The sequence below is a fragment of the Carcharhinus amblyrhynchos genome, unplaced genomic scaffold (assembly GCF_965287045.1).
Source record: "Carcharhinus amblyrhynchos unplaced genomic scaffold, sCarAmb.v2.hapA scaffold_51, whole genome shotgun sequence".
Lineage (NCBI taxonomy): Eukaryota > Metazoa > Chordata > Chondrichthyes > Carcharhiniformes > Carcharhinidae > Carcharhinus > Carcharhinus amblyrhynchos.
The window spans coordinates 1,125,402-1,151,435 of record NW_027649792.1 but is presented as its reverse complement, the minus strand read 5'-3'; the positions used below and the strand labels follow the sequence as shown (position 1 = coordinate 1,151,435).

Here is a 26,034-nt window from a genome sequence, read left to right as displayed (position 1 = left end):
CCACTTTGTCCTGTGTCTGCACCACTGTACCTTGGGCAGTTGGCTCGTCAACCTGACAGCCCTCGTTCTTGTCCACACTGGGAGCAAGAACCTCAAACCTGTTGTGCAGTTTGAGAGGCCAAGGCCTTTGTGTACCCCCCTCCTTCCTCCCCACACCCCCCTCCTTCCCCTCACCTTTCCTCCCCACTCCCCCTCCTTCCTCTCACCCCTCCTCCCCACTCCCCCCTCCTTCCTCTCCACTCCCCCCTCCTTCCTCTCACCCTTCCTCCCCACTCCCCCCTCCTTCCTCCCCACTTCCCCCCACTTCCTCTCTCCCTTCCTCCCCTCAGCAGCACCCTCTTGTTCCTGACCCTCAGAGTTAGCCAGTCTAGGGGGTGTGAGTCTCTCTTGTACCCCATTATCCAGGTTACACTCCCCCTCCCTGATGAGCCTCAGTGTCTGGAGCTCAGAGTTCAGCTCGTCTACTTTGAGCTGGAGCTCTTCAAGCAACCAGCACTTACTGCAGACATGGTCACTGGGAAGGACCTTGGTGTCCACCAGCTCCCACATCATACAGAAACAGCACATCACATGTCCCTCCATCACAGTCTCCCAGTGATTTCTAAACACAGTTAAGAATTTAGACTAACCTTGCCCGTTTCTCCCAAGTCCTGTGACCCAAAGCCCTTACAGCTCACTCTGCTGCCCGCTCCCGACGCTGCCCGCTGTCTACAGCAATCCTCCTTTTATACTTTGCGCTGTAAAAAAAAACCCTTCCCACAAAGCCCCGAGGCCCACTTCCTGTCTAACTTTTAAAGCAGAATTACAGTTAAAAAGCCTGCAAAAATCTTTGCAAAGGTAATCGCTTACCTTTACTCTGTGCAACCTTCTCTCCGCTCGCTCCAACGAGTGAGTGGACGATTGATGTTTCCTCTGAGGTTGTGCCCTCGGGCCCGAGTCTCTCCAACTATTGGAAACACCTTCCCCACATCCACTCTATCCAGGCCTTTCGTTATTCTGAAAGTTTCATTGATATCCCCCTCCTCATTCTTTCAAACTCCATCGAGTACAGACCCAAAGTCCTCAGACACTCCTCATGCGTCAAGTCTTTTATTCACCAGGCCATTCTTGTGAACCTCCTCTGGACCCTCTCCAAGGCCAGCACATCCTTCCTTAGATATGGGGCCGAAAAGGGCCAAGAAAGAAAATTACAGCGTAGGAACAGGCCCTTCGGCCCTCCAACCTTGCACCTACCGTGCTACCCGACTTCACTAAAACCACCCCCGAACCAAAAGTGCTGACAATATTCAGAATGTGGTCTGAACAAAGATTTACAAAACCTCAGCAGTACACCCCTGCTGTTGTATTCTATCTCTCTCGAAATGAAGCCGAGCAGAGGGACTCTGTTATATCGAATGAATATTGAGAGAGTTATGGTTTGACCCTCCATTGTTTCCAAATTTCCCTGACCATCAACACCCCATCTAGGCTGTAAATATTCTACTTTGGGTATAAAAAGTGTTGGATTGAACGGGGTGAAGTGAAGCTGTTTGTTTAGTGACTGTAATTGATGTGAGTCTCCATGGATCCGATTAGTCTGCCTGGAGGGTTTTCCCTCTTCTATTAATAAGGGATTCTGTTCAATGTGTTGTCTCATTGAGACAGCGGGAGCGACAACTCCAAACTAACAGAGATCAGCAGCTGTGGAGAGAGAGGGAGGGAGAAGAGAGATCAGAATCTGGGAGCAGTGGATTGGAATCTCCCAGCGATGCATCTGAATCTGGGAACAATCAATTGGAATGTTACAACAATGGATCAGAATCTGGGAACAATGGATTTTGATGTTCCAACCAAGGACAGGAGTTTATCATACTGGATTTCTTGGTTTACTGAAGATGGCTTACGGATAACATTATTTGGTCGGATTCGATATCTACTGTACGTGATTCAATGCTTTTACTATCCCCTCCTGGCTATTGTTGGTGTTCCGGGTAAGTCCCTGGCTGGAATTATACCGGCCTGACTGCCAGGGATTCGGAGCAGGCGAGGGGCGGAGCATGGGAGGGTCTGTTAAACACGGGAGGGATTTTGCAGCTTCGGGGAAAGTGAGGCTGTAAAGTCCCCTCCCCTGTGTCCAGTTTCTCTTGCTAGAAAGGCTGTTTAACTGTGTTGATTTCCCTGTCATTTCCTGTACTCGGTTTGCTGCTCTTGTTTCTGTTGAATCTCTGTGTCCAGTTATTATTTCTTTCAGCCACTGACAATTGTCTCAGGGCCCATGGGCTGGGATGTCTTCTGTGTGCTGGGACTTTTCATAGACATGTGACATCAAACACTATTCCTTCATGAGTAAAAGATTGAGACAGAATCCATTTTACCCTCGACATATAACATATAGCAGTTCACTGCTTATCACCCACCCAGTCAGCAGGCTGCAGAATCCATTTTTATTGTTTACAGCAAGATCTCACTTGTGTATCTGAATGGTGTATTTGCAATCCCATAGGTTTGGTACATGGTTGGGACACAGCTGCAAGTCATAGAAATCATAGAAACCCTACAGTACACAAAGAAGCCATTCGGCCCATCAAGTCTGCACCGACCACAATCCTACCCAGGCCCTACCCCCATATCCCTCCATATTTTACCCACTAATCCTCTAACCTATGGTTCTACGGTCAATTTAGCATGGCCAATCAACCTAACCCGCACACCTTTGGACTGTGGGAGGAAACCGGAGCACCCAGAGGAAACTCACGCAGACACTAGGAGACACATGACGCTGCAGCTCCTAAATTCAATCCCCCTACCAATAAACGCCAAGACACCGTATGCCTTTTTAACAGCCCTATCTACTTGATTCCCAACTTTCAGGGATCTATGTACACATACACCGAGATCCCTCTGTTCATCCACACTTCTCAGAGTCCTACCGTTAGCCCTATACTCCACACATCTGTTATTCCTGCCAAAGTGAATTACCTCACACTTTTCCACATTAAACTCCATCCGCCACCTCTCAGCCCAGCTCTGCAGTTTGTCCAAGTCCCCCCGTAAACTAAGACACCCTTCCTCACTATCTACCACACCTCCCACTTTGGTGTCATCGGTAAATTTACGAATCCACCCAGCTATACCCTCATCCAGATCATTTATAAAAATTACAAACAGGGCATTGGTGAGGCCGCAGCTGGAGTACTGTGTGCAGTTTTGGTCGCCGTACTTACGCACGGATATTTTGGCCTTGGAGGGAGTGCAGAGGAGGTTTACTAGGCTGATGCCGGAGTTGAGGGGGTTCAGCTATGAGGAGAGGCTGAATAAACTAGGCTTGTACTTGTTCGAGTTTAGAAGAATGAGGGGAGATCTCATTGAGGCATATAAGATGATGAATGGGATGGATAGGATAGAGGTGGAGAGACTCTTCCCACTCAGAAAGGACAGTAGGACTAGGGGGCACAGCCTCAAGATAAAGGGGGGGGGTGCGGTTTAGAACGGAGTTGAGGAGGAACTTCTTCACTCAAAGGGTGGTGAATCCCTGGAATTCTCTGCCCGTTGAGGTGGTGGAGGCTGCCTTGCTAAATATTTTTAAGACGCGGGTTGATGGATTTCTGATAAGCGAGGGGATTAAGGGTTATGGGGAGAGGGCGGGAATGTGGAACTGAGCCACGACAGATCAGCCATGATCTTATTGAATGGCGGGGCAGGCTCGAAGGGCTAGATGGCCTACTCCTGCTCCTATTTCTTGTGTTCTTATGTTCTTATGTTGTTATGAATTGCTTGATAGAGCAGACGCAGCACGGTTTCGTTAAAGGGAAGTCGTGTCTGACAAATTTACTGGAGTTCTAGGAGGATGTGTCTAGGGCGGTGGATAAAGGAGAGCCGGTTGATGTGGTCTTTCTTGATTTTCAGAAGGTGTTTGACAAGGTACCTCACAAGAGGTTATTGCAGAAGGTCAGTGGACATGGAGTTGGGGGTAGGGTGTTAGAGTGGACAGAGGATTGGTTGTCAAATAGGAGGCAGAGAGTGGGGCTCAATGGGTGCTATTCGGATTGGCGGTTGGTGACTAGTGGAGTGCCCCAGGGGTCGGTGCTGGGGCCTCAGCTATTTACCATTTATATAGATGATCTGGAGGAGGGAACCGAGTGAAGGGTGTCGCAATTTGCTGATGACACCAAGATTGGTGGAACAGCAAATTGTGTGGAGGGAGTGGAGAGTCTACAGAAGGATCTAGATAGGCTGGTCGAATGGGCCAGGAACTGGCAAATGGAATTTAATGTTGGCAAGCGCGAGGTGGTTCACTTTGGTAGGAATAATGGTCGGAAGGATTATGACTTACGTGGCGAAAAACTACAGCAGGCGACGGTGCAGAGGGACCTCGGGGTCCTTGTGCATGAGTCGCAAAAACCCAGCTTGCAGGTGCAGCAGGTGGTCAGGAAGGCGAATGGGATGCTGGCCTTCATAGTGAGGGGGATTGAATATAAAAGTAGGGAGGTCTTGCTGTGGCTGTATAGGACATTGGTGAGGCAGCAGCTGGAGTACTGTGTGCAGTTTTGGGCGCCGTACTTACGCAAGGATATTTTGGCCTTGGAGGGAGTGCAGAGGAGGTTTACTAGGCTGATGCCGGAGTTGAGGGGGTTGAGCTATGAGGAGAGGCTGAATAAACTAGGCTTGTACTCTTTAGAATTTAGAAGAATGAGGGGAGATCTCATTCAGACATATAAGATGATGAATGGGATGGATAGGATAGAGGTGGAGAGACTCTTCCCTCTCAGAAAGGACAGTAGGACTAGGGGGCACAGCCTCAACATAAAGGGGGGGTGGTTTAGAACGGAGTTGAGGGGGAACTTCTTCACTCAAAGGGTGGTGAATCTCTGGAATTCTCTGCCCGTTGAGGTGGTGGAGGCTGCCTCGCTAAATATTTTTAAGACGCGGGTTGATGGGTTTTTGATAAGAGAGTGGATTAAGGGTTATGGGGAGAGGGCGGGAATGTGGAACTGAGCCACGACAGATCAGCCATGATCTTATTGAATGGCGGGGCAGGCTCGAAGGGCTAGATGGCCTACTCCTGCTCCTATTTCTTATGTTCTTGTGTTCTTATGTTTGAAGCCATTCGGCCCATCAAGTCTGCACTGACTACAATCCCAACCAGGCCCTACACCCATATCCCTCCATATTTTACCCACTAATCCTCTAACCTATGGTTCTACAGGCAATTTAGCATGGCTAATCCACCTAACCCGCACACCTTTGGACTGTGGGAGGAAACCGGAGCACCCGGAGGAAACCCACGCAGACACTAGGAGAATGTGCAAACTCCACACAGACCGTGACCCGAGCAGGGAATCGAACCCAGGACCCTGGAGCGATGAAGCAGCAATGCTCACCGCTGTGCTACCGTGACCACCCCCTCCCCCCGAATCTGTCTGTCTAAATGAAGATTTTTATGGGGTCGGGCCGGGTGGGATTGCGGTCGGTGCCTGTGAAAGTTCTGCTCATACCTCACACATTCATGTCTAGACCACCAATGTACAATACAAACAGCAAGGGATCCAACATCGATCCATGTGTAATCCCACTGGACACAGGCTTGCAGTCACAAAAGCAACATTCAACCATCACCCTCTGCCTCCTGCCACTCAGCTGATTTTGAATGTAATTTACCAAATTGCCCTCGATCCAATCGGTTATTACTTTCCTGTTCAGTCTCCCATGAGGGAATTCTTCTCTGAAGTCCATTTAGACGACATCGACTGCACTTCCCTCATCTACTTCTGCAGTCACCTCCTAAATATATTCAAGCAAATTGTCGACATGATCTCTACTTGACAAAGCCATGCTGACTATTATTCATCAACACTTACCTCTCAAAGTGGAGATTAATTCTATCCCTCAGATTGATTTGCAATCATCATGATTTCCAATCATGGACATAGTGATGATGCCGTCTTGGGCGTGATCTTGGATGTCTCCAGGACACCTTGTAGGATGGCAGTAGAGCACAATGTTTAGCACAGCTGCCTCACAGCATCAGGGATCCCGGGATTCCATCATCACCAGTGATGATTTTTTGTTTACTTTGAAACCAGCTCCATTCTCACACATTGCCTGTTGGGATTTCTCCTGTTACAAGAACGTGTCGTGTTTCTCTGGAAAGCATTCACTTTGAGCAGGTCCAGTTTCTCGCAGCTCCCCAGTGTCACAGTGACCCTTGTAAATTTATCTCGATCACAGCAATCCTGTGCACGTCATCAATCTGCGTAAGTTCATTGGTAAGGCCAGGGCACATCATGCTGATGTTCCAGCTTGAGATGTGAAAGACTGATTTGGTTTGGTTTGATTTGAATTGATTTGTCTTATTGTTGTCATATATATTAGTATACGGTGAAAAGGATTGTTTGTTGAGTGTTCTACAGACAAAGGATAGAGAATAAGAGATTGCAGAATGTAATGCAGTTATAGCTAGGGTGGAGGAAAAGATCAACTTAATGCCATATAGGTCCATTCAAAGGCCTGCTGGCAGCAAGAAGAAGCTGTTGTTGAGTCATCAGCATGGTGGCACCATGGTTAGCACTCCTGTTTCATGTCTCCAAGGACACGAGTTCAATTCCTCGTTTAGGTCAACGTATGTGTGGAATTCTCTGTATGAATTTCCTCCGGATGCTCCGATTTCCACCCATAGTCCAACATTTGGTTGATTGGCGATGCTAAATTACCAATTAGCATCCCGTGATACGTGTGTTAGGGGGATTAGCAGGGTACACACGTGGGACTTCGAGGATAGGGCCTGGCTAGGATTGTTGATGGATGAATGGACCCCTTCTGCACTGTATTTTTTCTATGGATTGGTTAGCACATATCTGCACGCCTTTTTTTCTCTCATAGAACATAGAACATAGAACATTACAGCGCAGAACAGGCCCTTCGGCCCACGATGTTGCGCCGACCAGTTACAAAAAGAATGACCCACTAGCCTATACCAATCCCTTTTCGTCCATAAACCTATCCATAGATCTCTTAAACGCCCCCAAACTAGGCGCAGTTACAACTGCAGCAGGCAGGGCATTCCAATCCCTCACCACCCGCTGGGTAAAGAACCTACTCCTGACATCCGTCCTGTAGCTACCCCCCCCTTAATTTAAAGCCATGCCCCCTCGTGCTAGCTTTCTCCATCCGAGGAAAAAGGCTATCACTATCCACCCTATCTAAACCTCTAATCATCTTATATGTTTCAATAAGATCCCCTCTTAGCCGCCTTCTTTCCAGCAAAAACAACCCTAAATCCCTCAGTCACTCCTCATAGGACCTCCCCACCATACCAGGCAACATCCTAGTAAACCTCCTCTACACCCTCTCCAAAGCCTCCACATCCTTCTTGTAATGTGGGGACCAGAACTGCACACAGTACTCCAAGTGCGGCCGCACCAGAGTAGTGTACAGTTGCAACATGACGCTGCGACTCCTAAATTCAATCCCCCTACCAATAAACGCCAAGACACCGTACGCCTTCTTAACAACCTTATCTACTTGATTCCCAACTTTCAGGGATCTATGTACACATACACCTAGATCCCTCTGTTCATCCACACTATTCAAAGTCCTCCGGTTAGCTCTATACTCGACACATCTGTTGCTCCTACCAAAGTGAATTACCTCACACCTCTCCGCATTAAATTCCATCCGCCACCTCTCGGCCCAGCTCTGCAACCTATCTAAGTCTCCCTGCAGACTATGACACCCTTCCTCACAATCTACCACACCTCCGACTTTGGTGTCATCAGCAAATTTACTAATCCACCCAACTATACCCTCATCCAGATCATTAATAAAGATTACAAACAACAGTGGCCCCAAAACAGATCCCTGAGGCACACCACTCGTAACCGAACTCCATGATGAATATTTACCATCAACCACCACCCTCTGTCTCCGATCTGATAGCCAATTCCTGATCCAACTTCCTAGATTACCCACAATCCCATACATCTGCATTTTCTGCAGAAGCCTACCATGGTGAACCTTATCAAACGCCTTACTAAAATCCATATATACCACGTCAACTGCCTTGCCCCCATCCACCTCTTTGGTCACCTTCTCAAAAAACTCAATAAGGTTAGTAAGGCACGACCTACCCGCTACAAAACCATGCTGACTATTTCTAATCTATTCATTACACTCCAACTAACTATAAATCCTATCCCTAATAATTTTTTCTAAAACCTTGCCCACAACAGAAGTAAGACTCACCGGTCTATAATTCCCGGCAAAGTCTCTGTTCCCCTTCTTAAACAATGGGACAACATTCGCTATCCTCCAATCCTCCGGGACTACACCAGAGACCAATGCCGACCTGAAGATCAGAGCCAGAGGCTCTGCAATCACCTCTCTAGCCTCCCAGAGAATCCTAGGGTAGATCCCATCCGGACCAGGGGACTTATCTATTTTCAGCCCCTCAAGAATATCCAGCACATCCCCCTTATCAACCGTAATACTGTCTATTTTACACCCCTGCAACCCAGTGTCCTCCTCAGCTATATTCATGTCCCCCTGCGTGAACACCAAAGAGAAATATTGGTTCAATGCTTCTCCAATCTCCTCCGGTTCCACACACAACTTCCCTCTGCTGTCTGTAACTGGCCCTAATCTTGCCCTGACCAACCTTCTGTTCCTGACATACCTATAGAACACCTTAGGATTCTCCTTAATCCTATCAGCCAAAGTCTTCTCATGTCCTCTTTTAGCCCTTCTTAACTCCCTCTTCAACTCCCTCATAGCCAATCTAAAGTTTTCTAGTGCACTATCTGAGCCCTCAAATCTCATCCGAACATAAGCCTCCTTTTTCTTTTTAACCATCGACTCAACTCTTTTAGTGCACCACAGTTCCCTAGATCTACCAATTCCTCCATGCCTGACAGGGACATACCTATCAAGGACTCGCAGTAGCTGCTCCTTGAAAAAACTCCACATTTCGGACGTTCCCAGTCCCTGTAATCTCCTAGTCCAATCTATGCTTCCTAATTCACTCCTAATAGCCTCATAATTACCCATACCCCAGCTAAAACTACTGACCCGAGGTTCATGCCTATCCCTTCCCATCACTAAGGTGAACGTAACCGAATTGTGGTCACTATCACCAAAATGCACACCAACTTCCAAGTCTAGCACCTGGTCTGGCTCATTTCCCAGCACCAAATCCAATATAGCCTCACCTCTAGTTGGCCTATCTACATACTGAGTCAAAAAACCTTCCTGCACGCTTTGTACAAACACTGACCCCTCTAACGAGCTAGAACTATAGCAATTCCAATCAATATTCGTAAAGTTAAAGTCCCCCATAACAATTACCCTATTACTTTCACTCCTAACCAGGATCGCCTCCGCAATCCTTTCCTCAACCTCTCTAGAACTTTTAGGAGGTCTATAAAAGACTCCCAACAGGGTAACCTCTCCTCTCCTATTTCTAATCTCCGCCCATACTACCTCAACTGACAAGTCCTCATCAAACTTCCTCTCCGACACTGTGATACAGTCCTTGACTAGCAATGCTACCCCACCCCCCCTTCTACCTTCTTCTCTACTCCGACTAAAGCATTTGTACTCATGGAACTAGTGGGATGAGTATATATCCATGGTGCATTATTCCCTAATTATGCTGGTTGTTTTTGCGAGGCAACGAGAAGCTTAGACAGAGTTGATGAGTGGGAGGTGATTTGAGTGATAGACTGGCCTGCATTCACCAAGTTTGAAGTTTGTTGCAGTCTGGGACAGAGCATGAGCCACACCAAGCTACAATATTATCTATGATGCATCTGTAAAAGTGGGTGAGAGTCGTAGCTGACCTGCCAAATGTCCTTAGACCTCTGAGAAAATAGAGGTGTTCATGGGCTTTCTTAACGATAAAGTCATCATGGAAGGACACAAAAAGTTACTGGTGATCTGAACCCTAAAACCTGAAGCTCTAGACCATTTCAACTTCAACCCATTGATGTCGATAGGGGCATGTACTCCATGGTACCTCCTGAAGTCGATTTGCTTTGTTGACATTGAGGAAAAGATGATTGTGGTCACAACAATTCACCAGATTCTCCAACTCTTCCCTGTTCTCAGTCTCATCACTGTTTGGGATCTGACCCAGTACGTTGGGGTCATCAGAAAACTTCTAAATTGAGTCATCGGCATACAAGGAATACAGTAAGGGGCTGAGGACACAGTCTTGCCGGGCACCGCTGTTGAGGATGATTGTGTAAGAGGTGTTGTTGCCTCTCCTTATTTATTGCTGTTTGTGGGTTAGAAGTTCAGGATCCAACTGCAGAGGCAGAAGCCGAGTCCCAGGCCATGGATTTGGACGTGAGTTTAGTAGGAATAATGATGTTGAAGGTTGAGCTGTAGTCGATAAACATGAGTTTGTGTTACAGGGTTGAATGTTGGGCCAGGGAGATGGTGTGTGTGGACCTGTTGAGGAGGCAGATGAACTGTAGTGGATCAAGGCAATCTGGGAGGCTGGAATTGATTCGTGCCCTGACTAACCTTTTGATGTCTTTCATATTATTGGATATCATTCTCACTGGATGATTGTCATTATGGCAGGCTGCTTGGTTTGTCATTGGTAATGGCCATTGTTGAGTTTTTCTTGCCAGCTGCACAGATTGTCAACCTTCCTGCCAAGAGAGGACTCACTGACCTTCACTGGTCCAGTAGACCACAGTGGGGCAGCAGCAAACCCACTGGGAATTATGGACGGTCACTATTCACTGAACACTGAAGTTTTCTCAAACACTTGAAAGCAAACCCTGGCAGTTGTGTCCTGTGCCAACCGAGTGTGAAATTACCATTTCTTCCTGTGTTGTACTGATTTGGCAACAATGCTGTGGTCTCCTCTCCAGGGTACAGCCCAGGGTAAATATAATAGAGATTCTGTGCGGTCAAGGCATCGGGATCTCCCTCTGTCAACTGTTAGTATGAGTCAGAGGCAAGGGTGAACCAGCACTGTTTGGTACCAGTTCTGCTGCAGGGGTTGTCAGTAAGCTGTCTGACTGATTACCATCTACAGGGATTTCTGTCAGGGTTTACTCCCTCAGCCTTCTTACCCTCCAAATCCCCCACAAGGTAGAAGGGCTATTTACATGTAGCTGAGTGAGGATCAGTGTTGTGAACTTCTCTGAAAATTCTCTCCCAAATGTATACCATTGTGTTGTCGCCATGGTGCAGCATGGTGACACTGTGGTTAGCACTGCTGACTCACAGCGTCCGGGACCTGGGTTCAATTCTTGGTTTGGGTCATTTATTGTGCAGAGTTTGGAGCTTCTCCCCGTGTCTGTGTGGGTTTCTTCTGGATGCTCCTCTTTCCCCTTACACTCCAAAAGACGAGCTGGATTTTTAAAAAAAGTTATTTTGTATGTGTGGACATTGTTTTTATTTTCACCCATCCTTAGTCTATATGGTCACATCTTCCCCTGAATGATGTCTAATTTTAATCTTAATCTTCCTTCCTAACAGTGAACATAATCACAATTGTGACACTGACAAAGAGAAACTGTGGTCTGTCCAAATGTGTTACTAGTTACCTGGTGGCCATGTCGGTGGGGGATCTACTGGTCGTTATCCTCGACCTGACATTGAGACACATTCCCATAGTTTATTGGGAACAGTTTTATTTCCTGCTGTCGGTTCCTGTGTGTAATATCCATGCTGTCCTGCTTTACGCAGCCACTGACTGTTCTGTCTGGTTCACCGTCACTTTCACCTTTGATCGATTTGTGGCCATTTGCTGCCCCAAGCTGAAAAGTAAATATTGCAGCGAGAAATCGACGTCTGTGGTTCTGGGAACAGTGACGGTGCTGAGCTGTTTAAAGAACATTTTCTGGTATTTTATGTTTTTAAATGGATATCGGCTGGTGAACAATCCCTGGTTTTGTGATGTCGCATGGGATGTTGTGAAATCTCCGGTCTGGGGAATAATTGAGTTCCTCCACTTCATTTTAACACCGTGTGTCCCATTCGCCCTGATTCTGCTGCTGAATGCTTTCACTGTCAGACACATTTTAGTGAGCAGCAGAGCCCGCAGGAGACTCCGGTGTCACAACAGTGGGGAGAATTCCAGAGACCCAGAGATGGAGAGTCGAAGGAAATCCATCATTTTACTGTTTGTTATCTCAGCCAATTTCATGCTGTTATGGTCAATGTTAATGGTTTATTCAATATGGAGTCGGATGGAGTATTTGGGCTATAAGTCGGTATGGTTAGAAAGTTTTGTTCTGGAATTGGGTTTCATGCTGCAACTCTTGAGTTGTTGTACAAACACTGCCATTTACGCTGTGACACAGACTCTCTTCAGACAGCAGCTAATAATTCTGCTCAAATATCCCTTTACTGCAATTATTCATCTCATTACAGCCTCAGAAGTAAATGCAACTACAAGATCCCTGACTCTTCCTATTGGACATTCAAACTGTAAACAACAAACAGCCACACAAAGACAGAAAGAGTAACAGATAGAGAGAGAGAGGGGCGGCAGTGAAAGCAAAAGTGAGAGTGATAGAGAGACAAAGATAGATAGAGGGAGTAAAGGGCACAAAGCCATGAAGAGAGACAGCATTTGAAATAGTTTTGAACAGATAGAGGGAAAGAAACAGACAGACAGAGAGAGACAAACAGAGATAAAGGACAGAGAGAGAGAGATTCTCTCAGAGTGAAAGAAATAGGGATAGAGGGGGAAATGGCAAGGCTGATAGACAGGGAATGAGAAAAGGGGACAGGACATACATGGGAAGATGTAATATGGAAGGAAAATTGTTCTCTGGAGCAGTGTGCTGGTGCCTGGGGAGTGTAAACTGTGAGTGTTCTGTGTTTATTTTTAAATTACTTGCTGGGTTGTGGGTTTTTTCCCTTTGTGCTTTCCATAGAGGGTCCGAGGCACAAGGGCTGTTGGGAAGGGAGTGAGGGAGTATAAAAACAAGGCCACAGTAGATAGCGGGCAGCGTTGGGAGTGGGCATCAGAGTGAGGTGGGTGCTGAGTGAGTACTGCAAGGGCTTTGGCTCACAGGGCTTAGGCGAGACAGGGTTAGGCAAGGTGAGTTACTGGTCAAGTTTTTCAAAGTGTGTCCACAGGTCTGAGGGTAGTCAAATAAATGGCAGGGTCCATGGGGAGACGTGTCAGCTGTGTAAGGTGCAAGATGTGGGAGTTCCTGGAGACGCAGCATCTCCGGCGAGTCCACATCTGCACCAAATGTCTGGAGTTGCAGCGTTTGAGGGCCCGGGTTAGGCAACTGGAGCTGAGGCTGGAGGATTTATTTTTAGTGAGGGAGAATGAGGCATGAATGAATAGGAACCAGATTCAAGAGGGGATCTCAGAGTCAAGGAGGGGGGATGGATGGGTTACAGTTAGGAAGGGGAAAAAGAAGAGGAGTAATGTTCCAAAGGCTACGCCAGGGGTAGTCTCTCAAGGTAGCAGGGGTAAGGCACCAACTGAGGTGGAAAGGGCACGAGGGGAAGAGGAAAATGCCTCAGAGGGAAGGAAGGGGGCTGGATGTGAGATAGTGGTGGGGGACAGGAGGGTTAGAGGAATTGATAGGCGGTTCTGTGGGCAAAAGTGAGACTCCAGGATGGCGGTCTGCCTCCCTGAAGCTGGGGTACAGGATGTGTCGGAGAGGGTAGAGGAAGTCTTGAAGGGCAAAGGGACCCAGGCGGATGTAATTATACATGTAGGAGAGAGGGACATAGGAAGGAAGAGTAGGGGGGAAATACATACGCAGTTCAGGGAGTTGGGGGCCAGGCTGAAGTGTAGGGCCTCCAGGGTGGCGATCTCTGGGCTCCTGCCAGTGCCCAGCAATAGCAGGGATAAGAATAATGAGATCCTGCAGCTGAATGTGTGGCTGAGGGATTGGTGCAGGACAGAAGGTTTTAGTTTTATTGACCATTGGGAAGTCTTTGCAAAGGAAGGGCACTTGTATAAGAGGGTTAGGGAACACTTAAATGGGAAGGGGACACATATTTTAGCTGGGAGGTTGGCTGGAGTGTTTAGGCAGGGTTTAAACTAGTATGGAGGGGGGGTGGGGAGGAGAGAGAGAGCTCAGGCACTGGGAGTGAGTTGGATGTCATAGAACGTAGAACATAGAACATTACAGCGCAGAACAGGCCCATCGGCCCACGATGTTGCGCCCACCAGTTAAAAAACAATGACCCACTAACCTAAACCAATCCCTTTTCGTCCATAAACCTATCCACGGATCTCTTAAACGCCCCCAAACTCGGCGCATTTACAACCGCAGCAGGCAGGGCATTCCAATCCCTCACCACCCTCTGGGTAAAGAACCTACCCCTGACATCCGTCCTATAACTACCCCCCCCTTAATTTAAAGCCATGCCCCCTCGTGCTAGCTTTCTCCATCCGAGGAAAAAGGCTACCACTGTCCACCCTATCTAAACCTCTAATCATCTTATATGTTTCAATAAGATCCCCTCTTAGCCACCATCTTTCCAGCGAAAACAACCCCAAATCCCTCAGTCTCTCCTCATAGGACCTCCCCTCCATACCAGGCAACATCCTGGTAAACCTCTCTGCACCCTCTCCAAAGCCTCCACATCCTTCCTGTAATGTGGGGACCAGAACTGCACACAGTACTCCAAGTGCGGCCGCACCAGAGTTGTGTACAGTTGCAACATGATGCTGCGACTCCTAAATTCAATCCCCCTACCAATAAACGCCAAGACACCGTATGCCTTCTTAACAACCCTATCCACTTGATTCCCAACCTTCAGGGATCTATGTACACATACACCTCGATCCCTCTGTTCATCCACACTATTCAAAGTCCTCCCGTTAGCCCTATACTCGACACATCTGTTATTCCTACCAAAGTGAATTACCTCACACTTCTCCGCATTAAACTCCATCCGCCACCTCTCAGCCCAGCTCTGCAGCCTGTCCAAGTCTTCCTGCAAACTATGACATCCTTCCTCATAATCTACCACACCTCCGACTTTGGTGTCATCAGCAAATTTACTAATCCACCCAACTATACCCTCATCCAGATCATTAATAAAAATTACAAACAGCAGTGGCCCCAAAACAGATCCCTGAGGTGCACCACTCGTAACCGAACTCCATGACGAATATTTACCATCAACCACCACCCTCTGTCTCCTATCTGCTAGCCAATTCCTGATCCAATTTCCTAGATTACCCTCAATCCCATACATCTGCATTTTCTGCAGAAGCCTACCATGGTGAACCTTATCAAACGCCTGACTAAAATCCATATATACCATGTCAACTGCCTTACCCCCATCCACCTCTTTGGTCACTTTCTCAAAAAACTCAATCAGGTTAGTAAGGCACGACCTACCCGCTACAAAACCATGCTGACTATCTCCAATCAATTCATTACTCTCCAAATAACTATAAATCCTATCCCTAATAATTTTTTCTAAAACCTTGCCCACAACAGAAGTGAGACTCACCGGCCTATTAATCCCAGGGAAGTCTCTGTTCCCCTTCTTAAACAATGGGACAACATTCGCTAACCTCCAATCTTCCGGTACTATACCAGAGGCCAACGACGACCTGAAGATCAGAGCCAGAGGCTCTGCAATCACTTCTCTTGCCTCCCAGAGGATCCTAGGGTAGATTCCATCCGGACCAGGGGACTTATCTATTTTCAATCCCTCAAGAAAATCCAGCACATCCTCCTTATCAACTGTAATACTGTCTATTCTACTCCCCTGCAACCCAGTGTCCTCCTCAGCTATATTCTTGTCCCCCTGCGTGAACACCGAAGAGAAATATTGGTTGAATGCCTCTCCAATCTCTTCCGGTTCCACACATAACTTCCCTCTGCTGTCTATAACTGGCCCTAATCTTGCCCTAACCAACCTTCTGTTCTTGACATACCTATAGAACGCCTTAGGATTCTGCTTAATCCTATCTGCCAAAGTCTTCTCATGTCCTCTTCTTAGCCCTTCTTAACTCACTCTTCACTCCCTCCTAGCCAATCTAAAGTTTTCTAGTGCACTACCCGAGCCCTCAAGTCTCATCCGAACATAAGCCTCCTTTTTCTATTTAACCAACGAATCAACTTTTTTAGTACACCACGGTTCCCGAGCCCTACCAATTCCTCCTTGCCTGACAGGGACATACCTATCACGGTAAGGGTAAGCCTAGTTGATAGGGAAATCCCCCAGGAGAAGGAGGATCCGAGAGGGACTGAGGGTCTTTGGTGCATCTGTTTTAATGAGAGGAGTGTAACGGGAAAGTCGGATGAACTTAGAGCCTTGATGTTCGCGAGGAATTTAGATGTGGTGGCAGTGACAGAGACGTGGTTAAAGGAGGGACATGACTGGCAGATAAATATTGCAGGGTACAAGTGTTTTAGGCGTGATAGGGGAGGGTTGAAAAGAGGAGCGGGAGTGGCACTCTTAGGGAATGGATCACAGCGGTGCAGAGGGAGGATAACATGGAGGGGTTGGAAATTGAGTCTTTGTGGGTGGAGTTGAGGAACAAGAAGGGGGCCATTACTATGCTAGGAGTGTACTATAGGCTGCCTGATTTGGATAAGTGTAGGAAGAATAGGGTTGTTGTAGTGGGAGATTTTAATCTCCCTGGGGTGGATTGGAAGGTGCCGAGAGCTGGGGGGGGTCTGATGGGGAGGAATTTGTAAGATGTGTATTGGAAGGATCCTTGCAACAGTATGTAGATAGCCCGACTAGACAGGGGGCGATACTAGATTTAGTTCTGGGAAATGAGCCGGGTCAGGTGGTTGAGGTTGCGGTGGGTAAACATGTGGCTAATAGTGACCACAACTCCATCTACTTTAGGATATGAATGGAAAAAGATGAGAGCTGTCCTAAGGGGAGGGTGCTAAATTGGGGGAAGGCTAGATACAGCCGGATTAGGCAGGAGCTTAGGGACACAGACTGGGATAGGCTGTAGGAAGGCAAGACCACGTTAGGCATGTGGGAGTCTTTCAAGGGAAAACTGCAAAAGGTGCAGGAGAGACATGTGCCGGTTAGGAGAAAGGATGGGAAAGGTAGGATTAGGGGACCGTGGATTACTAGAGATATAGAAGACCTGGCTAGGAAGAAACGAGAGGCGTATGTCAGGTCTAAGCAGCTGGGAACGGAGAGAGCGTTGGAGGAATACAGAGAGAAGGAGGGATCTCAAACGGGGAGTTCGGAGAGCAAAGGGGGGCATGAGATGGCTTTGGCAGGTAGGGTTAAGGAGAATCCAAAGGCGTTTTACTGTTATCTTAAGAACAAAAGGGTGGTTAGGGGTAAAATAGGTCCTCTCAGGGACAAACGTGGGGAATTGTGCTGAGAGGCAGAGGGAATGGGGGACATCCTGAATGAATACTTTGCGTCGGTATTCATAAACGAGAGGGGCTTGATGTCTAGTACGGTCAGTGAGGGAGCGGTAGACCAATTGAAAGATATATTGATTACGAGGGAAGAAGTGTTAGGGCTTTTAGAGGGCATTAAAACTGATAAATCTCTGGGGCCTGATTGCATTTATCCTCGGCTGCTTAGAGAGGCGAGGGATGAGGTTGCTGGGCCTCTGACGCAAATCTTTGTCTCTTCTTTGGACACAGGTGAGGTCCCAGAGGACTGGAGGATAGCGAACGTGGTACCGTTGTTTAAAAAGGGTAGGAGGGATAGCCCGGGTAACTATAGACCGGTGAGCTTAACGTCAGTGGTAGGTAAGTTGATGGAGAGGATTCTTAGGGATAGGATGTATGCGCACCTGGAGCGTTGCGATCTGATTAAGGATATGCAGCATGGCTTTGTCAAGGGGAAGTCTTGCCTTACGAATCTGGTAGAATTCTTTGAGGAGGTGACAAAAACGGTTGACGAAGGACGAGCCGTTGATGTCGTCTATATGGATTTCAGTAAGGCGTTTGACAAAGTCCCTCATGGTAGGTTGATACAGAAGATTAAAGCTCATGGGATATGTGGTCAGGTATCTAGATGGGTAGAGAACTGGCTTGCAAAGAGGAGTCAGAGAGTAATTGTGGAGGGGTCTTTTTCTAGCTGGAGGTCTGTCACTAGTGGTGAGCTGCAGGGCTCGGTAATGGGGCCTCTTCTCTTTGTAGTGCATATAAATGATTTGGAAGAGGGAGTAGGTGGTGTGATCAGCAAATTTGCTGATGACACCAAGATGGCTGGATTGGCGGGCAGTGAGGAGCAGTGTCTGGCAATACAGCGGGATATTGATAGGCTGGTTGATTGGGCAGATACGTGGCAAATGGAGTTTAATCCGGATAAATGTGAGGTGATGCATGTTGGCCGCAATAATGTAGGGGGGCGTTATATGATAAAGGGTAAGCCCGTAAGGAGCATAGAGTCACAGCGAGACCTGGGGGTGCAAGTGCACAAGTCTTTGAAGGTGGCAGTGCAAGTGGAGAGTGTGGTGAAGAAAGCCTATGGTATGTTAGCCTTTATAGGAAGGGTTATAGAATATAAGAGCTGGAGTCGAATGTTGCAGTTGTACAGAACATTGGTTCGGCCACATTTGGAGTACTGCGTACAGTTCTGGTTGTCTTACTACCGAAAGGACGTGGAGACTCTGGAGAGAGTGCAGAGGAGGTTTACCAGGATGTTGCCTGGTATGGAAGGACTGGGGTATGAGGAAAGATTGAAGAAATTGGGGCTCTTATCCCTTGAAAGACGCTGACTGAGGGGGGATCTAAGAGAGGTATATAAGATTATGAAGGGTATAGATAGAGTAAACAGAGGTCAGGTATTTCCTATAATAGAGACACGTAGGACAAAGGGCCATGGACTTAAGGTAAGGGGGGAGCGGTACAACACAGATATTAGAGGGAGGTTATTCACACAGAGCGTAGTGGGGGTATGGAATGCTCTGCCAAGTAAGGTGGTGGAGACAAACATGCTCGAGTCCACTAAGAGTAACTTAGACAGGCACATGACTGAGTTGGAGATGGGTGGATATAGGAGAACTTTTTAAATAAGGGTCATTAGTACTGGGGCGTCCCTGGCAATGTAAATGGGTATATTATGATAATAATGTTTTTTTTCTCTTTCATTCACAGATTTTAAGTTGGTCCACCTCGTGTCCCTAGAGGGGCGTACAGGCGATGGGTCGTACTGGGGCTGCTCTTGGTTGTTTGAGATTGGCCTAGTGCTTCATGTCGTTAGTGTGTGCCTAAACTGGACAAGATACTGGGCAAGACGACAGCTCAGTGACTATCACTGATTGCTGTGCAGACGCATGGATTTGGGCCAGTGTCTGTGGGCGTTTGCGCATTCTCCCCGTGCTTGCATGGGTTTGCTCGCGGTGCTCCGGTTTCCTCCCACACCCCATAGATGTGCTGTTAGGCTGATTGGCAGGAATAAATTGTCCCTAAATCAGTTTCCCTCAATCTGGATGGACATAAAACATTAGATAGGGGTCGTGGGTAGAGAGGGGGACTGGTGGTGTGGAGATGGCGGCACGGGCTCGTTGGGCCGAAGGGCCTGTTTCCAGGGCTGATTTTGTTCTTTGTTCTTTCTTTCTTTAAAAGGGCAACTAAGAGGGAACGGGAGACAGAAAGGAGGGCAGAGATAAATAGTCAGAGGAAGAGAGAAACAGACAGAGACAGAGCACGGGAACAAATGGAAAAGAATGAGACTGAACACATTCAATGGACACAACAAGAGCCAAAGGCAGAGCAAGGCATAGAGAGGGAGAGATAAGAGAAGTGGGACAGAGACAGAGAGGGAGAGGGAGATGGAGACAGAGCGGGACAAGGAGAGTGAGATTAAAAGGGAGCAGGAGAGACAGAAGAAGAGAGTATAGAGGGAGAGAAAGAGGGAGAAGCAGAGAGACAATAAGAGACACAGAACAACATATAGAGAGAGACAGAGTCAGAGAGATGCACAGGAAGACAGAAAGCGACAGAGAGATTTATTTAATGACTTTTATGATAACCATCAGCTGGACCTATTGGAATATGAATTCCCTGATTGAGCCAGTTAATGCTATCCAATCAGGGAGGTCTGCAGACTAATGGTGTATCTAGGTTACTGGAAATCAGGGTCTGTATACTCAGGATGTGGGTATGATGGACTGATGGTTTTATCACTCGACTATTAATACAGAAATTCAGCTAATGTTTTGGGCACACGGGTTCCAATCTCATCACAGCTAATGGTGGGATTAAAATAATTATATCTGGAATTCAGAATCTGCTGGTGACCATAAAACTATTGTCGATTTTTGGGAAAAAGAAACTGGTTCACCAATGTCCCAGGGAAGGAAATCTGTCGCCCTTACATGATCAGGACACTTCATTACCCTCTCAGCAAAGGCAACTGGGGATGGGCAATAAATGCTGGCTGGCCAGAACACCCAAGTCTCAAGAATGAATAAACAATACTTTGACTGGGAAATTTTAAATAAGCTGTAAACTGTTTCTCGCAGCTGGATAAATACCCAATCCCACAGATTGAGGACGACAATTCAAAGCTGGCATTCGGATTCTTGTTTCCAATTGTGAACTTATTGACCTGCACCTAAATTAACAGCTAGCTGAGGATTCCCAGCGACATTCAACAGCTCACACTCAGAAGGAGTTTAACATTTATAAAGTGTCAAATGTAGGTTTACACTAACACTGCAATTAAATTACTGTAAACATTGTCTAGTCATCACACTCTGATGCTTTTTTGGGTAAACTGAGGGAGAACTGAGCATGGGCAATGCACCTAAACAAGCAAGTCTCCCAGACTGTGGGAGGAAACTGCAGCAACCAGAGGAAACCCATGCAGATACAGCGAGAATGTGCAGACTCTGCACAGACAATGACCCAAGCCAGGAATTGAACCCAGGCCTCTGGTGTTGTGAGGCAGCCGTGCTAACCACTGTGACGCCTTATCTACGGTGATAGTTTGGACAAGGAAATTCCAGAAGTAGCTGCATGATGGTGCAGCCCATAACATTGGCCCAAATCCAGCTGTGGGTTTTATGAGTGTCTGCCAACTAGTATCAGTTGGAACACCCTCCAGGAGGCCGAAACATTCAGGCAGATGCCTTGAGTTGACTACGATTAACAGACAGTTGTACCCCCGATGGAAGAGATGGTAACCGTGACCGTTTTTGTGAAATTATCTGAATGGCTGCCAATTATATTCGGCTGTGGATGCAAAATTCCCCAGTCCCCAATAATTGGAAGCAGCTAGTGCTGATGTGGGTGTCCAAACGGCCGTTCCAGACTGAATTGTACACATATTGTAGTGGCAGAGAGCAGCTAACTGCGGAAGGTGGCACACTGCCATGGATTTCAAGAGTGTCGTCCTGAGCCAGGTTCACTATCCCATCCTGGCTGAAACTTACCACGGCCGCCCAGGAGTGACAAACTTAAAATCCTCTCAGTTGCCGTGTCTGGTGGCCAGGTATGGATACAGATATTTGCAGAGGTGGGTCAGTATTGGTGATATCAACAAGGGGAACTATAACCAGTCACTACTCTTTGCACTTGCAAATAGCCAGGACGGCCACAGATGCAGCTGTACGTGGAAAGTGCCAGTCCGTTCATAGAGTCAACGTTCCTGCTAATGGGAGGTGCAGATTCAGAATGGGTCCCGTAACTGGATGAGTTAATCAAAGAAGAAATAAGTCTCACAACGCCAGCTTAAAGTCCAACAAGTTTATTCGCAGCAAACGCCACAAGCTTTTGGAACAGGCTGTCCATTCGTCAAGTGAGTGGGAGTTCTGAGCAGGAGGAACCGAATGGAGAATTGAAACTTCAGAAAAGATTTCCAAGGAAGTCAGCCCTTGGCGGTGACTCAGACCTAGATGGGAAGGGGTTCAATGGCTTCAAACAGGTTCAGGCACGAATATAAACTTCCAAACTGGGCCTGTTAAATCTGCCCACAGAGTGCAAGCTACAAAGAGTGAAACTCTGAGAGTTGGGGTAAGTGTGGGAGTTTAGGGAAGTGGCTGGAGATGTTTTGCTCTGTCTTGTGTCGCTTACTGCCTTCCCATCAGGTCCAGTGTGAGCAGGTGTCAGCCAGACATTAAATGTTCAGAAAATGTTGTGGGACCAATGGAAGCAGCTGATTGGTGAGTCAGTCCTCGGAAGGAACACTGCGGGAATTTTCTGAGCAGCTCCCTGCTGATGTCACAGCATCAGGAAAGATCCCGATATTTTTAATGCATTGGGAACCTAGGCTTGAATGTCAACATGGTAGCTGGTGGAATTCATACTCAATAAAAAATATCTGGAATGAAAAATCTGCTGATGAACATAAAATTATTGCTGATTGTTGCGAAAACTCACCTGGTTCACTCATATCATTTAGGGAAGGAAATCTGCCGTCCTTGCCTGGTCTGGCCTACATGTGGCTCCACAGTCACAGCAATGTGTTTAACTCCCAACCGCTCTCCAACATCAACTCGGGATGGGCAATAAATGCTGGCTATCCTGAGAACTCTGTTTCCCAAAAATGAATGAAAGAAATGCCCTTTTCCCATCCTTACAGATTCAAGCAGGTTTAGATTTTTGCTGGAGGGATACTTTTTGTGACGTTTATTGAGAACATAGCTTAAAGTAGAAAATTACAACAAGATTAAAAACATAGAAAACGTAGATAAAATACAAAGGCAGGTCCAGGTAATGTGTTGTACTTGCATGATGTGGGAGCTTGCGGTCCCATTTGTGTTTGCTTGTGTACACATCTGTAGGAAATGTTGGTTGCTCGAGGAAGACCAATTCAGATTTGATGAGGTGGAGTCTGAGCTTTGAACGCTGTGGCACACTAGGGAGCGGAGAGTTAGCGAGACACTGTGTTTCAGGAGGTACTCACATCCCAAAGAATAACTACATCACATTTGGTGAGGGATCAGGGACAGGAGAGTATGACTCCAAGCAAGTCTTGGTGAGGAACCCAGGAGGTAGTGTTGAAGGAGCCTCAGCCCTTGGGCTTGTCTCAGTGTAGATGATGAACGAATGGTATTGTCACTCGACTATTAATCCAGAAAACTGTTTGGTTCACTAATGTCCTTTTAAGGAATGAGACCTGCCGACCTTACCTGGTCTGGCCTACATGTGACACCACAGCCACAACAATGGTGTTGACTCTCAATGCCCTCAAAGGGCAACTAGGGACATGCAATAAATGCTGGCCAGCCAGGGACACCCCTATCCTTCAAATGATTAAAGAAACAGATGTGTGACCTTTGCGGACGTGGATGAGGGCTGCAACGAGGATGAGCAACTTAACCATAGCACTGTGGTTCAGGGAGCCATTCAAGAGGGAGGAGGAAAGGGAAAGGTTGTTGTAAATGGGGATAGTTCGACAGGAGGAATAGACACTTTCCTCTGTGGCCAGCATGGAGAGTCCCCAAGGCTGTGTTGCCTGACTGGTGCCCCGGTTCAGGACATCTTCTCTGGGTTGCTGGGAAAAGTGGAGCTGGAGGGGATAGATTCAGTTGTTGTGGTGCACGTATCTGAATCCTTAACAGATTAAATCTGAAATTGGAGTCGCAACTATGGGACTTGGATGGATTCCGTGGATTTCCAGACATTCCTCTTTACTTCTTCCTCTTTATCCTCTGTGTGCACCAGTGTACCTTGGGCAGTTTGCTCGTCAACCTTACAGCCCTCATTCTTGTCCACACTGGGAGCAAGGTCCTCAAACCTGTTGTGCAGATTGAGAGGCCGAGGCCTTTGGGTACCCCCCCCACTTCCTCCCCACTCCCCCCTCCTTCCTCTCAGCCTTCCTCCCCACTCCCCCCTTCTTCCTACCCACTCCCCCCTCCTTCCTCCCCACTCCCCCCTCCTTCCTCTCACCCTTCCTCCCCTCACCAGCACCCTCTTGTTCCTGACCCTCAGAGTTAGCCAGTCTAGGGGGTGTGAATCTCTCTTGTACCCCATTATCCAGGTTACACTCCCTCTCCCTGATGAGCCTGAGTGTCTGAAGCTCAGAGTTCAGCTCGTCTACTTTGAGCTGGAGCTCTTCAAGCAACCAGCACTTACTGCAGACACGGTCACTGGGAAAGACCTTGGGGTTCACCAGCTCCCACATCATACAGAAACAGTACATCACATGTCCCTCCATCACAGTCTCCTAGTGATTTCTAAACACAGTTAAGAATTTAGATTTACCTTGCCCTTTTCTCCCAAGTCCTGTGATCCAAAGCCCTTACAGCTCACTCTGCTGCCCGCTCCCGACGCTGCCCGCTGTCTACAGCAATCCTCCTTTTATACCTTGTGCAGTAGAAAAATCCCTTCCCACAAAGCCCCGAGGCCACTTCCTGTCTAACTTTTAAAGCAGAATTACAGTTAAAAGTCCCGCAAAAATCTTTACAAAGGCAATCGCTTACCTTTACTCTGTGCAACCTTCACTCTGCTCACTCCAACGAATGAGTGGACTATTGATGTTTCCTCTGAGGTTGTGCCCTCGGGCCCGAGTCTCTCCTACTATTGGAAACATCTTCCCCACATCCACTCTATCCAGGCCTTTCGTTATTCTGTAAGTTTCATTGATATCCCCCCTCCTCATCCTTTCAAACTCCATCGAGTACAGACCCAAAGTCCTTACACACTCCTCGTGCGTCAAGTCTTTTATTCACCAGACCATTCTTGTGAACCTCCTCTGGACCCTCTCCAAGGCCAGCACATCCTTCCTTAGATATGGGGCCGAAAAGGACAAAGAAAGAAAATTACAGCGTCGGAACAGGCCCATCGGCCCTTCAACTTTGCACCTACCGTGCTACCCGACTTCACTAAACCCCCCCTCCCCCCGAACCAAAAGTACTGACGATATTCGGAATGTGGTCTGAACAAAGATTTACAAAACCTCAGCAGTACACCCCTGCTGTTGTATTCTATCTCTCTCGAAATGAAGCCGAGCAGAGAGACTCTGTTATATCGAATGAATATTGAGAGAGTTATGGTTTGACCCTCCATTGTTTCCAAATTTCCCTGACCATCAACACCCCATCTAGGCTGTAAATATTCTACTTTGGGTATAAAAAGTGTTGGATTGAATGGGGTAAAGTGAAGCTGTTTGTTTAGTGACTGTAATTGATGTGAGTCTCCATGGAGCCGATTAGCCTGCCTGGAGGGTTTTCCCTCTTCTATTAATAAGGGATTCTGTTCAATGTGTTGTCTCATTGAGTCAGCGGGAGCGACAACTTCAAACTAACAGAGATCAGCGGCTGTGGAGAAAGGGAGAGGGAGAGGAGAGATCAGAATCTGGGAGCAGTGGATTGGAATCTCCCAGCGATGCATCTGAATCTGGGAACAATCAATTGGAATGTTACAGCAATGGATCTGAATCTGGGAACAATCAATTGGAATGTTTCCACAATGGATCAGAATCTGGGAACAATGGATTTTGATGTTCCAACCAAGGACAGGAGTTTCTCATACTGGATTTCTTGGTTTACTGAAGATGGCTCATGGATATCATTATTTGGTCGGATTCGATATCTACTGCACGTGATTCAATGCTTTTACTATCCCCTCCTGGCTATTGTTGGTGTTCCGGGTAAGTCCCTGGCTGGAATTTTACCGGCCTGACTGCCAGGGATTCGGAGCAGGCGAGGGCCGGAGCATGGGAGGGTCTGTTAAACACGGGAGGGATTTTGCAGCTTCAGGGAGAGTGAGGCTGTAAAGTCCGCTCCCCTGTGTTCAGTTTCTCTTGCTAGAAAGGCTGTTTAACTGTGTTGATTTCCCTGTCATTTACTGTACTCGGTTTGCTGCTCTTGTTTCTGTTGAATCTCTGTGTCCAGTTATTATTTCTTTCAGCCACTGACAATTGTCTCAGGGCCCATGGGCTGGGATGTCTTCTGTTTGCTGGGACTTTTCATTGACTATTTTCAAGCACTATTCCTTCATGAGTAAAAGTTTGAGACAGAATCCATTTTACCCTCGACATATAACATATAGCAGTTCACTGCTTATCACCCACCCAGTCAGCAGGCTGCAGAATCCATTTTTATTGTTTACAGCAAGACCTCACTTGTGTATCTGAGTGGTGTATTTGCAACCACATAGGTTTGGTACATGGTTGGGAACACAGCTGCAAGTCATAGAAATCATAGAAACCCTACAGTACACAAAG

At 47.3% G+C, this 26,034-nt stretch overlaps 1 protein-coding gene across 1 annotated transcript; it reads left to right on the top strand.

Annotated features, from left to right (window-relative positions):
* Positions 1-1,789: 1,789 nt before the first annotated feature.
* Positions 1,790-22,709, top strand: LOC145337504 (putative G-protein coupled receptor 139). The gene is made up of 4 exons (XM_080182293.1): positions 1,790-1,970; positions 11,470-12,374; positions 21,200-21,357; positions 22,649-22,709. The coding sequence occupies exons 1-4, from the start codon at positions 1,790-1,792 to the stop codon at positions 22,707-22,709; spliced, it is 1,305 nt and encodes a 434-aa protein (XP_080038419.1).
* Positions 22,710-26,034: the final 3,325 nt, after the last annotated feature.